The 13804-nt window shown below is 37.4% G+C and overlaps 1 protein-coding gene across 1 annotated transcript; it reads right to left on the reverse strand.

Moving 5' to 3' along the window:
- Positions 1-1232: 1232 nt before the first annotated feature.
- adad2 (adenosine deaminase domain containing 2) lies at positions 1233-10511 on the reverse strand. The gene is made up of 8 exons (XM_067402355.1): positions 10103-10511; positions 9894-10022; positions 7722-7872; positions 7315-7482; positions 3949-4163; positions 2545-2779; positions 1554-1686; positions 1233-1411 (listed from the first exon to the last, which is right to left on the reverse strand). Exons 1-8 carry the CDS (start codon positions 10509-10511, stop codon positions 1301-1303), a joined length of 1551 nt encoding a protein of 516 aa, XP_067258456.1. The 3' UTR covers positions 1233-1300.
- Positions 10512-13804: the final 3293 nt, after the last annotated feature.

Below are 13804 nucleotides of genomic sequence, written 5' to 3' on the forward strand. Positions count from 1 at the left end.
ATACGATTCTAATGACTTATAATGCGTTCCCAAATGCAAATTTAAACGTCACAAACAAAGCATAATTTACAGTTAATCGAAAATGAAAACACAGCACCGCTACAGCAAGCAAGCAACGCGTCAGACTATTATATTTATATAATTACATCACAGCCGCTGCAAATTATAAATTTAATACCACCATTCATAAAAAAGTTACCGAACACGTTTCTGTGTGTTTCCATTTGAACTCTTTTAGGGACCGTTCATATGTCGCGTCCATAAAAAACGCATGGAAAACGCGTCGGCGCCGCTTTCCAAAGCGCTCGGGCACTGCGGTAGCGTCTGCCGTTACTAAGCAACCATGAGCTGCGCTCTCCATGACGAGTTTGTTTCAGCAAAGGATATATGGATTTCCAGAACCGAAAATCACTAGCAGTAGCTTTGCCACAGCAGATTTATTTAAAAATGTGTGTCCTTGTACAGCTCTGATCAGATATTCCTACATCTTTGCCCTGCATCTTTGCACAGCGCTGGACCATTCCGTCGGTGACGTATGAGAAAACATAAAACATTACATAAAACATTTTTGCGGTAATGTAACGAAAAATATTTAAGACCTATCGAATCTGAATGTAAGACATTTTAAGGCTTTTAAAGGCCTTTTATTAGGAAAAGTATATTTTAGACTTTTTAAGGACCCGCGGACACCCTGAGTAGATTGTTAATCTGCTGTGTTTTTATTATCAATACAATGATTTATTAAGTAATTGTATGATCAGTGCTATTACTTTTAAATATATATATATTTATTTATATATATATATATATATTTTAATCTTGAAATTTGTCAGTGGTGTTACTGGTTCCTGACAGACCAATACTCTAATATGATCAGTCATTTTCACAATGTTTTTATTGTTTAATTTATCACAAATTATGAATGGGAATAAACATGAAAGGCCTGAGCCTTACAAGTGCTATAATATTTCTGTGTAGGTAAGTCAAACTTAAAGTCTCATCCATCTTTCTTACCAAATAAACAAAACACCAAATCACAGAATCCAAGTAACACTGCAAAAGTAAAACAAGCACACACATAAATAACTTCAAAGTTAAAATACCTGGTGTATACTTTTTAGAACTTTTTTTTTTTTCAGTTGAAGTGGGCTTACATGCCTTATAGCTACCTGATAATGAACTAAGAACTTAAATATGAACATGTGTTTTCAAACATCAATGAACATCCAAAAGCAAAGGGTGCCAATTTGTTGAACATCTGGGAACCTAAATGTATTTCAAGGGTTGTTCAAGCTCTCATTTAGCGACTGAAGCAATCTACCAAGTGTTTGGAGTTCCAAGGTCCAGCATTGTTGGCCAAGAACTGCACATTGACTTGAGTCTTGGTCTCCTGATACATCTGGGCAGCCATCTAAATGGAATATAAAACAGATTAGCAGTTTACAGCAGCAGATTTGTGCACATTTATGTGCATGCAACTGCAGTTTTAACTAATGAACTCAAACTCACATGCAAGTGGATATTATTATCCATACAAAACTATATACACATACTTTAGCATTGCGATAGGTGGTGAATGACAAGAAGTCATGGTGGCCTGCCAGTGCTGAGACTTTTCTGAAGCAGAAGTACAACGCTCTTTTACAAAGTCTGCTTGACGATCCGGGACCGCTTACAAATGGAGAACTGGGAGAGAAAATTTAAAAGGGTGATATAAAGGCAATATGAAACGCAATAAATTAACTGAGTGTGAGAGTAAAGGAATAGGAATTCATATTTAAACAGATTGCACTGTTAAATAGAGAGATAGAACGGTTAAAAAGCAAACTATAGTGTATAAATGGTACAAAAACAGCAATATTCACAAAATAATCAGGTATTATTATCAGCGATTAAACAAGATTTCTTTTAATTATGTTGAAACAACATGACTTATACTAAATAAATTTTTCTATGGAAAAAAATAAATGGGATTTTTATTTCCAGACACCAAATGTTTTGCTCTATTGTGACAAACACAGGGTGGTCAGCTCCTCAAATGGTGCACATACTTACAATAGTCTAACCCAATATAAGCAATAAACTTCTGCTTAAAGGATTAGTCCACTTTCAAATAAAATTTTACTGATAATTTACTCACCCCCATGTCATCCAAGATGTCCATGTCCTTCTTTCTTCAGTCGAAAAGAAATGAAGGTTTTTGATGAAAACATTCCAGGATTATTCTCCTTATAGTGGACTTCAATGGTTACATTTGAAAATGACCAATTGTTTTCGCTAGATTAGACCCTTATTCCTCGTCTGGTATTGTTTAAAGCCCTTTGAAGCTGCACTGAATCTGTCATTTTGACCTTCAACTGTTTGGAGGCCATTGAGTCCACTATAAGGAGAATAATCCTGGAATGTTTTCATCAAAAACCTTCATTTCTTTTCAACTGAAAAACGAGAGACATGAACATCTTGGATGACATGGGGGTGAGTAAATTTTATTTGAAAGTGAACTAATTCTATAAGTCATTAGCTAGTTTATCAAGTATGACTGACTTGTTGATTGCATAGCCAGTGGTGCTGTCCAGAATCTCAATACTGGAGTCTCCCAAACACCAGTTGACACTAAGGTCTTTGCAGTATTCGGTGGTCTCAACAGGCCCCACACTCTCTCCACTCAAGAAGAAGATGGTGGTTTGTTTGAATGGAGGAGGCAGAGCATTATTCCAGCCAGTGCCCAGACGATTGTTGATGATTTCAGACACTTTCTCTGAGCAGTGTCGGGAATCACCTAGACAACAAGTGGAGAAAAGGTTAATAAGTACAGCCATTCTTCTGATTGCTAGGATTTCATCTATGAATATGGAATATACACACAAAGATGTCTGTCTATAAAATCTCTAATGCAATCATGTATCAATATATTGCAATTCATTCTCATGATATTGTGTTGATTCTTCAGTCTTTTCACATCTTCAAATGAATGTTTCCTAATTCCTACAGTTTATTAAAGGTGATAAAGAGGATCTTTTCGTCGACTGAGAAACCAAAGACTGTTAGTGAGTTTTTGAAATGAGCGCATGCGTAAGAACAACCTCCTTTCGAGGGAACGCTTCCCAAAATCGTGTTAGTGGATTCATTATGTCGGACTCACTGCAGGTAACTCATAATCTGCAGTTGTTACTCCTGTCTCCTGACAAAAACATTGCATGCGGCGCCTGTGGAGTGTGGAAAGTTACTGGAGCGTGCAGCCGCTCGTCTCTCACAAGGAACGTCACGGCAGTGATTGACAAGCCAGAGGGCCAATCATCGCGTAAACGATTGGCTGATGTTTTTAAGGCCCTACCTCGTGCACAGATGATGTATACTAAGTGATAAAAGACTATTTATTAGGTGCACTGAAAGGAATAATATTAATAAAGACAGTTTCAAGTAGGGCTGGGCGATATATCGCATGCGATTGTCACGTGCATTTCGTCAGTAAAGCCGGTTCCCTGATTACCGCTAAATCGCCATCACCTGCTTACAAATGGAGCGGCATTTAATAGACAGCCGTAGTTCACCGACAAGCTACGCAATATCGCGTTCATATCGCAGATATGTCTATTAAATGCCGCTTTGTCTATTAAAAACCGGCTTTACTGACGAAATGCGCGTGACAATCGCATGCGATATATCGCCCAGCCCTAGTTTCAAGTAATATTGCAAAAATGTATAAAACAAAACATCCTCTTTAGCACCTTTAATGAAGAAGCATCTAAACAAGTGGAAACTGACTACTCAATGTGCGGTCAGAGCAGCTTCTGTGAGATGTGGTACTTGACAAAAGCAAAGTGAACCACACAAAACTTACAGAACAAGACAGAAGCTGATACTGCAGATCTCTGTCCCATAGTTTCAATCATGATCCAATTAGCATATTTGTTAACACTCAGTCACTTGCAAATATGCACAGCTTACCAAGTACAATGCTGGTAATGTAGACTGGGTTAATAAAATGACTCAGTAGTGCCCCCTGCACGCCAGTGACAGTCCAACGGGTGAGTTTGGCACTGTCGGACATGCAACAGATACGTGCACCCCACACGCTTGGAAGCACGAAAGCAGCAGGTATGAGAGAACCTTTAGCATGGCACTGCAGCTTCAGAGTGGTGTAAGCACTGCTTTCAGACTTTCTGTGAAAGGATACATGCAGATTTCACTTATTTTAGGTTTTAAAAGGTAGGTGATGTATACATTAAAGGGTTAGTTCACCCAAAAATGAAAATTGTCATTTATTACTCACCCTCATGTCGTTCGACACCCGTAAAACCTTTGTTTATCATCGGAACACAAATTAAGATATTTTAGATGAAATTCGAGAGGTTTATGTCTAGTCCATTGACAGCAATATAATCAACACTTTCAAGGTCCAGAAAGGTACTAAAGACATCGTTAAAACAGTCGACGTGACTACAGTGGTTCAACCTTAATTTTATGAAGCGACGAGAATACTTTTGTGTGCAAAAACAAAACAAAAATAACTGTATTTAATAATACCCTGTCATTATCCTTATGCAGTTGACACAGTAAGCACAATGAAGGCTTCCGTGTTTATGTCCGAACACCAGCTCAGTATTGGTCAAAGTGCACACTCAAGCGTGTGATGCTGACGCAGGAACCGGCCAATAATGAGTCTGCATTCTGACGTAGAACCTGGAAACACTGGACGTAAACAAACTGAGAATGACACAGAAGAGAAGATGCTGTTGAATAAATTTATTTTTGTTTTGTTTTTGCACACAAAAAGTATTCTCGTCACTTCATAAAATTAAGGTTGAACCACTGTAGTCACGTCGACTGTTTTAACGATGTCTTTAGTACCTTTCTGGACCTTGAAAGTGTTGATTATATTGCTGTCTATAAAGTAATCATGTCTCTTAGATTACATCAAAAATATCTTAAGTTGTGTTCAGAAGATGAACAAAGGTCTTATGGGTGTGGAACGTCATAAGGGTGAGTAATTTTTGACAGAATTATCATTTTTGAGTGAACTAACCCTTTAACAAAGATTAACTCAGCTTCTGGTGGGCCACAGCCCTGTAGTTTAGTTCCAACCCTGCTCCAACACACTAGTTGTCTAGAAATCCTGAAGACCTTGATAGGCGTACTCAGGTGTGTTTTAGGGCTGAACTCCGTAGGACTGTGGACCTTGAGGGCCAGAGCTGAGAACCCCTGCATTATTGCATCCACCTTTTTCCTAACGAGCCTACTGCGATTTAGATTATGGGAAGTTTGGGCAAATTCCACTCAAAAAGAATGAAATGTTTTCAAATCATAAGGTTGCACTACAAATAATCTGAATGAGCTGTAAAATGTTCTACTGCAGATGTCAGAAGAATAACGTAATGCTTGGTTTTTAATATGACATGGTATAGTATAACACGAATATCTATAGTTCTTTTCAGTGGCTGCATTCTTTTCCTCCTGATTATTTTCTATTTTTTCCTGTGAAATGCTGCTGTAACAGTATGAAGAAATACAACATATACTGTGTATTTGTGGTCTGCTCTCCTGATTTAATTTATGATGTACAATACAGTCCAAAGGTTTGGAACCACTAAGATTTTTAATGTTTTTAAAAGAAGTTTCATCTGCTCACCAAGGCTACATTTATTTAATTAAAAATACAGTAAAAAACAGTAATATTGTGAAATATTATTACAATTTAAAATAACTGTTTTCTATTTGAATATATTTCACAAAGTAATTTATTCCTGTGATGGCAAAGCTGAATTTTCAGCATCATTACTCCAGTCTTCAGTGTCACATGATCCTTCAGAAATCATTCTAATATGCTGATCTGCTGCTCAAGAAACATTTAATGTGTACAATTGTACAAAATATTTGTGTACAATATTTGTTTTCAGGATTATTTGATGAATAGAAAGTTCAAAAGAACAGTGTTTATCTGAAATCTAATCTTTTGTAACATTATAAATGTCGTTACTGCCACTTTTGATTGATTTAATGCATCCTTGCTGAATAAAAGTATTAATTTCTTTCATTTCTTTTCAAAAAAATAAAAATTCTTACTGACCCCAAACTTTTGAACGGTAGTGTATAATGCTACAGAAGCTTTGTGTTTCAGATAAATGCTGTTCTTTTGAACTTTCTATTCATCAAGGAATCCTGAAAAAAAAACATTGAAAATAATCATAAATGTTTCTTGAGCAGCAAATCAGCATATTAGAATGATTTCTGAAGGATCATGTGACACTGAAGACTGGAGTAACAATGCTGAAAATTCAGCTTTGTCATCACAGGAATAAATTACTTTGTCAAATATATTTAAATAGTACTCAGTTATTTTAAATTGTAATAATTTTTCACAATATTACTGTTTTTTACTGTATTTTTAATTAAATAAATGTAGCCTTGGTGAGCAGACGAAACTTCTTTTAAAAACATTAAAAATCTTAGTGGTTCCAAACTTTTGGACTATACTGTATCCCACAAATAATTCACTGGAATGCATTATCATCATGTCAAAATCATCATGTCCCTTTCCAGTTTTGTTTTCACACGGATGCTTTAAAATTTAATTGTCTCCCCTTTTCACTTCTAATCTCTATTAGCAGTGTTTCTGTCAAAATGGCAGAAATCACTTTATTATCACTCAATGTACTAGTGATTAAGGCAACGTACAATACAGACATATATTACTACAGTGATATTTCACATAATTGTGTGATTCACATTATTAGGTTATTCATGGTCTGTTGTAGTAATTTTTAATGGTTATACACTTTTAACATTCGATGGATGAGTAGAATAATGTCATCTCATTGTACCCAGTTTTTAAAAAATGATTGTTATTCAGTTTTTAGAGCGAACCTTTCGCTGATTTCATTGATCAAAGTGTCATGGGGTGTAGGAAAAAGGTGGATAATGCAGTGGTTCCCAACCCTGGTCCTGGAGTACCCCCAGCACTGCATGGTTTAGATGTCTCCCGTATCAAACCCACCCTGATTCAACTTGTCAGCATGTTAGTGCAGGGTTGAAAACCACTGGTCTAACGCAGGGATGTCAAACTCAGATCCTAGAGCAGGGATGGGCAACTTCGTTCCGGTGGAGCCACTATCCTGCAGAGTTTAGCTCTAACTCTAATAAAAACTCACCTGCCCATAGCTTTCTAGTGATCCTAAAGACATTGATTAGCTTTGTCCAGTTGTGTTTGAATAGGGTTGAAGCCACACTATGCAGGATAGTGTCCAAAGTTGCCCATCCCTGTCCTGGAGGATCTACAGAATGTATGCTAGCATTGTATATTAAAATTTTACTTACAAAACTATGCTCTGAGCTGCTCCTTTGGGGGTTTTGTTAGTGTACAGGTGAAGGTACATGCATGGTTTTAGCTGAAGCAGTCGTTCAGATGGAACACTTTCCAATATTGAGCGCTGCTTCAGCTCTGGATCAGCACTGTAGAACAGCAGGAGCTGCTTGTACAAGTACCTGTGACACCAGACAGGAAAGCAAACACATCTATATCCTTAATATATTATCTCCTTAATATATTATATTATTAACGGAGATTTGACATGCCTAATATTGGACAAATACACTCAATAAATACCATTTACATAATGTTTTACCACAAGATCATACATACATATACACAAACACACATATATGAAATAGTCCTGCTCTTTGTCTCTCTCCATTTGCATCTATGCTGCTTAAAATCTTTGCACCTTTTGAGGGCTCTGCGGGCGATGACAATGGCGTGGCAGTCATGGACGACAGATCCTGTGTAAGCAAGCCAACCACTGCAGCAGTTCTGACCTGATCCCAGAGCTACCACTTGATATTGCTCACACTGCTGTGTATCCGTGTCACGTACCTCTGACACACACAATAAAAACATATTTAACCATAAAAAAACGCCTCAGGAAAGTTTTTTTGGTACACAATTCACACACATATACAAAGCATAATGGTTTTATTCATGCACATGCACTATGCCTTGTAATTTTGGTTTGTGAAATTTGTTTGTGAACTGCTCATCAGTAGGTAGTATTTTTTTCTTTGATTAAAATTATAAAATATAGTTTTAGAATAAATATTATATGATAAATGAAAAGACTACACATTTAAACTGAGAAATAGATAAATTCATAAATATATTTTAATTTATTATTCTTGTTATTTTGGGGCCAGTGAAAAAATTAGCAGTACAAGTAGAAATCTACTTGTAAATCTATATCCTACTGGCCCAACAAAAAATAACTGTTGAGTCTTAGGCTGCGTCTAAAATCACCCCCTATATCCTTAAATAGGGCACTATTTGAGGGGACTGCCATTTGTAGTGGTGTCCGAAACCATAGTGGGCGTTATTGAGTGCAATCATTATAGAGAATACCCATGATGCACTGTAAGGGTCATGCCAAATGAATCTCTGTGTCTCACCAGAAGATGCCGCCGCAGGTGAGTCATCCTACCATCCATTTTCCAAACTGCTGATCCAATGTATGATCAAAGTAATATCATACATGTATAAATTCCTTTTTAATTGATTATAAAAGGTGCAATATGTATGATTTCTGTCCGCTAGAGGTCGCTAGAGGCCTATTCAAAACAAAGGCGTAGCCAAGTTTGAGCGTGGAATCTTGGGACATGTGGTCTTCACATCACAGCCGGTGGAAACAATCGGGATAGGACTCGGGAAGAAATCATGTTCATGGATGCGATTACTAACGTTACTGTAGTGTGAAGCAGAGCAGGAACGAGTGTTGTGGGAGCTGAACGAGACCGCTGGAGCGAATGCGCAACACTTGCCTCACGAGCAGCGGGACTTTTATTATGACAGTCGCTGGCGCCGCTTCCGCTTTTCCGGTCATGAGTATGAGGTAACACAGCTCTGTTTATCATATTAGATACATTTGAGAGTGTTGAAAATGACGTTATAACGTTACTCTGTGCGTTCGCTCGGCGGCTGCTGTGAGACACTGTTACACACTGCAGTAAGATAGATCGATTTTAAAATGTCATTAAATGCTGGATGGATTGTGTTGATAAATGGCATGCAAATCATTTTAAAACGTATTGTATGATGGAGAAAATGCTGTATTACTGTTACTACAAATAAAGCTGCATCTGATTATGCTATTATGTTAGCTACTTGACAAAATAGTGTTTTTCTCTGAGGCATGGTAAAGCATGGTACTCGCAAAAATCAAGAAAATTTGATAATAAGATAAGACAATAAGACTAAACTTGTTGAGCTATATAACAACAATTAGTTTTCTGTCTATAAATATATCAAAACAGTTGTTCCCTTGTCTGTTAAAACTAAAAATATTAAAGCATCTTTGGTGTTTCCATGGTTTCTACAAAATAAAACCTGAAACCGAGGGTAACGCGGGTATGACACAATTGACAGGCGACTCCTCACACGTCCCGGAGCCTTGGTTAAAATTGCAATTTTCTCATGATTTACAAACAGTTGGAAACATTTGGGATATTGTAAGAACTCAGGTGAACAAAACATATAACACTGGCCTAGTGGTTTTTGGATATTTTACTGCAAAAATATTACATGTTGCACCTTTAAATTGCTTAATTAAGGTTTATACATGCTAGTTTCCAGAGACAGAGTTCAAGAGAAATCTTTTCATTACTACTGGAGCTGCTAGTTTGTTAAGTTTCAAACGATTATTAAACAACAAGCACAAACTATACAAAAGCGGGAGCCTTTCCGGCGCACACTGTGTCCGAATTCGCTCACTCGTTTTCATTCACTCCTTCAAGTGGACTATATTAGTGGAGTAATGCAGGGAATAGTGAATGAGGGGGCGATTTCGAACACTAGTCATGAACAAAGAGTGGTCTTGTTTCAAAACACAGAGGTTGTCAGAGCATCTCACCTCTCTCCAGTACAAAAGCAGCAAAACAGCTCTTAGTCCTGTGGTACTCAGGGCATTCTCTAAGCAGCTTGCCAAAACGTTCAGCACACACTGCTGTTACGCGGTCTTTGTGCCAGTCCGTGAACTTCACTGAAAGAGCAAGATTTTGAGAAAACAGTAATAGTAAAGAAACATCTGAAACAAAACATAATGAAAATCAGTCAGTATACCTCCAGTTCTCTGGTCCCTCCTGTGAGCGCCGTCTGTGGTGTCTTCCAGCCCTTCTAGGGTTGTTTCGGCTCCTATAATACTACTCAGGCTCCATACAGAAGGGGACTCTGGGCCAGAGTCCAGGTCCTCCACTTGTGGCGAAGACTCCAATGACGGGAGATCTAGGGTATGGTGGGCTTCAGCAGAGGGTTCCTCTATATCAGCAAAGTGACATAACTCTGGGTTGGTGGTTTGACTCTCTTCTCCAGTAGACGGAGACTCTTCAAACTCGCTGTTAGGGGCAAGAGGCCTGAGACTGGCCCTGTGGAGGCCAAAGGTGGGCTCCCTCTCCGGAGCAAAGCGCATCATAAGAGTGGCAGCCATTCGGGGAAGTCGTTTCCCCTCTGCACTGACACCGTGGTTTGCCATCATCTGCTGTGATGTTATGCAGTTTTGATGGACCTATTTGTGATCATATTAATACACAACACAAAACATGTTGGTTTTAAAACATGATTGTACGTTATGGGACTGAAATATGATATGTTTATCTTAGCTAAGTGCCTAATTTTAGCTGACCAATGTGACTGATAACGGGATACTAATATCAAATTGCGTTTATAAAAAATATACAAGAAGTAAGATGAGCTAGAGTGTAATACATAATACATAAACTGACACCTTAGCTGCGATGTATGTTTAACTATACCTGAATTGTCGAATTAATTGATCAGCAGCTCGTTCACCTGCAAGGTTGAGCTAATTTTTTGGGAGCGGCCTGCTTGAGTCACGTGACGGCGACATCGAGTAAAAGCGTGAGTACAGTACAGGATAAACAATTTCCAACGCATTTTTTTTTTTTGTAGTAAAAATGTTAAACATACACAATACAAACGCATTTTATACATGAAAAGCTACATTTTTAGAAATATTTTTAAAAACCGAAAAAGTAAAAATGTCACTTGCTTTGTTGACAGCTCTGTGTAAAATACAGCTCTAAGTTAGACCCTTTACACTAAAATAAAAAGTTGTTAACAAAAGGGAATTAAAATTGGATTGAGGTATTAAACACAAGTAATATAGGCCTAATGATGATGGTTAAAATCATATCAAAGCCTTATATGAAACCTCTGTAAAGTTTAAGAAACTACAGGTGCATCACAATAAATTATAATGTTGTGGAAAAGTTAATTTATTTCAGTAATTCAACTCAAATCGTGGAACTCAGGTGTTAAATAAATTCAATGCACACAGACTGAAGAACTTTAAGTCTTTGGTTCTTTTAATTGTGATGATTTTGACTCACATTTAACAAAAACCCACCAATTCACTATCTCAATAAATTAGAATACTTTATAAGATCAATAAAAAAAGGATATTTAAAACAGAAATGTCAGGCTTCTGAAAAATATGTTCATTTCTGTGCACTCAATACTTGGTTGGGCCTCCTTTTGCATGAATTACTGCATCAGTGCAGCGTGGCATGGAGGCGATCAGCCTGTGGCACTGCTCAGGTGTAATGGAAGCCCAGGTTGCTTTGATAACGGCCTTCAGGTCATCTGCATTGTTGGGTCTGGTGCCTGTCATCTTCCTCTCGACAATATCCCATAGATTCTCTTTGGGGTTCAGGTCAGGTGAGTTTGCTGGCCAATCAAGCACAGTAACATCATGGTCATTGAACCAGCTTTTGGTACATTTGGCAGTGTGGGCAGGTGCCAAATCCTGCTGGAAAATGAAATCAGAATCTCCATAAAGCTTGTCAGCAGAAGGAAGCATGAAGTGCTCTAAAATTTCCTGGTAGATGGCTGCGTTGACTGTGGACTTCAGAAAACACAGTGGACCAACACCAGCAGATGACATGGCAGCCCAAATCATCACTGACTGTGGAAACTTCACACTGGACTTCAAGCAACATGGTTTCTGTGCCTCTCCACTCTTCCTCTAGACTCTGGGACCTTGATATCTAAATGAAATGCAAAATGTACTTTCATCTGAAAAGAGGACTTTGGACCGCTGAGCAACAGTCCAGTTCTTCTTCTCCTTAACCCAGGTAAGACGCTTTGAAGTTGTCTTTGGTACAGAATTGGCTTGGTACGTGGAATGTGACAGTTCCTCATTTCCTGAAGACGTCTGTGTGTGGTGGCTCTTGATGCACTGACTTCAGTCCACTCCTTTTGAAGCTTTCCTAAGTTCTTAAATCGGCTTTGCCTGACAATCTTCTCAAGCCTGTGAATTCCTTTTACTTGTGCACCTTTTCCTACCACACTTTTTCCTTCCAGTCAACTTTCCATGAATATGCTTTGGCACAGCACTCTGCGAACAGCCAGCTCTTTCAGCAATGACCCTCTGTCGCTTACCCTCATTGTAGAGGGTCTTGATGATCGTCTTCTGGACAACTGTCAAGTCAGCAGACTTTCCCATGACTGCTGCTGGGATTACTGACATAAACCCAGTATTTATACCCTGAGAATGGTAATTTAATAGAACGTGAAATTAAATATTCTAATAAATTGAGATACTGATTTTTTATTTTTATTTTGATGAGCAGCAAGCTGTCATCATCAAAATGAAAACAAAAAAGTCTGGAAATAATTTACTTTATGTCTAATAAATCTAGAATATATTTAAGTTTTACTTTTTGAATTAAATTACAAAAAAAAAACTTTTTCATGATATTGTAATTTATTGAGATGCACCTGTACGTTATGTAAAAGGCTGTGCAAATTATAAAACAGTTAAAGGATTAGTTCACTTTCAAATTAAATTTTACTGATAATTTACTCACTCACCATATCATCCAAGATGTTCATGTCTTTCTTTCTTCAGTCGAAAAGAAATTAAGGTTTTTGATGAAAACATTCCAGGATTTTTCTCCATATAGTGAACTTCAATGGCCTCCAAACGGTTGAAGTTCAAAATTACAGTTTACAGCGATCCCAGATTCTTATCTAGAGAAACCATCGCTCTTTTTTATTTTTTTATGTTTTTTATTTTATAAGTTTTAACCATAAATGCTCATCTTGAACTAGCTCTCTTCTTCTTCTCTATTTGAATTCCGACAGTGTAGACATTACTAAGTGTATTACTGCCCTCCCCAGGTCTAAGTTTTAACTAAATTGTCATATACAATATGCTAGTGCAAGTATATAACAATTAGTTAAAACTTTTACCTGTAGAGGGCAGTAATACACTTAGCAGTGTCTACATTGCTGGAATTCAAATAGAGAAGAAGAAGAAGAAGAAGAGAGCTAGTTCAAGATGAGCATTTATGGTTAAAACTTATATTATTTATTAATTTATTTATAATTTTTTAAAGAAAATGAGCAATGGCTTCTCTAGATAAGACCCTTATTCCTTGTCTGGGATCATTTAGAACGTTTTAGAAGCTGAAATGAAACTGTAATTTTGACCTTCAACCGTTTGGGCTTCATTGAAGTCCACTATAAGGAGAAAAATCCTGGAATGTTTTCATCAAAAACCTTAATTTCTTTTCGACTAAAAAAAGAAAGACATGAACATCTTGGATGACATGGGGGTGAAGAAATTATCAGGAAAAGATTTAATTTGAAAGTGAACTAATCCTTTAAGATATTTTCTTGGCATTTACATATATTTGACCAGCAGGTGTCACCAGCGGGCAGTGTTTCGATTTATGTGGTTAGTTGAGCTTTTTTGACAGCCCTCTAGTCTGTCATACAAATTAAACCTTTTGTTGTCTTTTT

Source organism: Chanodichthys erythropterus, chromosome 11, assembly GCF_024489055.1.
Source record: "Chanodichthys erythropterus isolate Z2021 chromosome 11, ASM2448905v1, whole genome shotgun sequence".
Taxonomy (NCBI): domain Eukaryota; kingdom Metazoa; phylum Chordata; class Actinopteri; order Cypriniformes; family Xenocyprididae; genus Chanodichthys; species Chanodichthys erythropterus.

Coding starts and splice junctions, on each gene's coding strand:
- adad2 (XM_067402355.1), bottom strand. CDS start 10,511: ATGGCAAACCACGGTGTCAGTGCAGAGGGGAAACGACTTCCCCGAATG. Junction 10,023..10,102: donor GAGGGACCAGAGAACTGGAG/GTATACTGACTG, acceptor TTGCTCTTTCAG/TGAAGTTCACGGACTGGCAC. Junction 7,873..9,893: donor TGCTTTTGTACTGGAGAGAG/GTGAGATGCTCT, acceptor TGTGTGTGTCAG/AGGTACGTGACACGGATACA.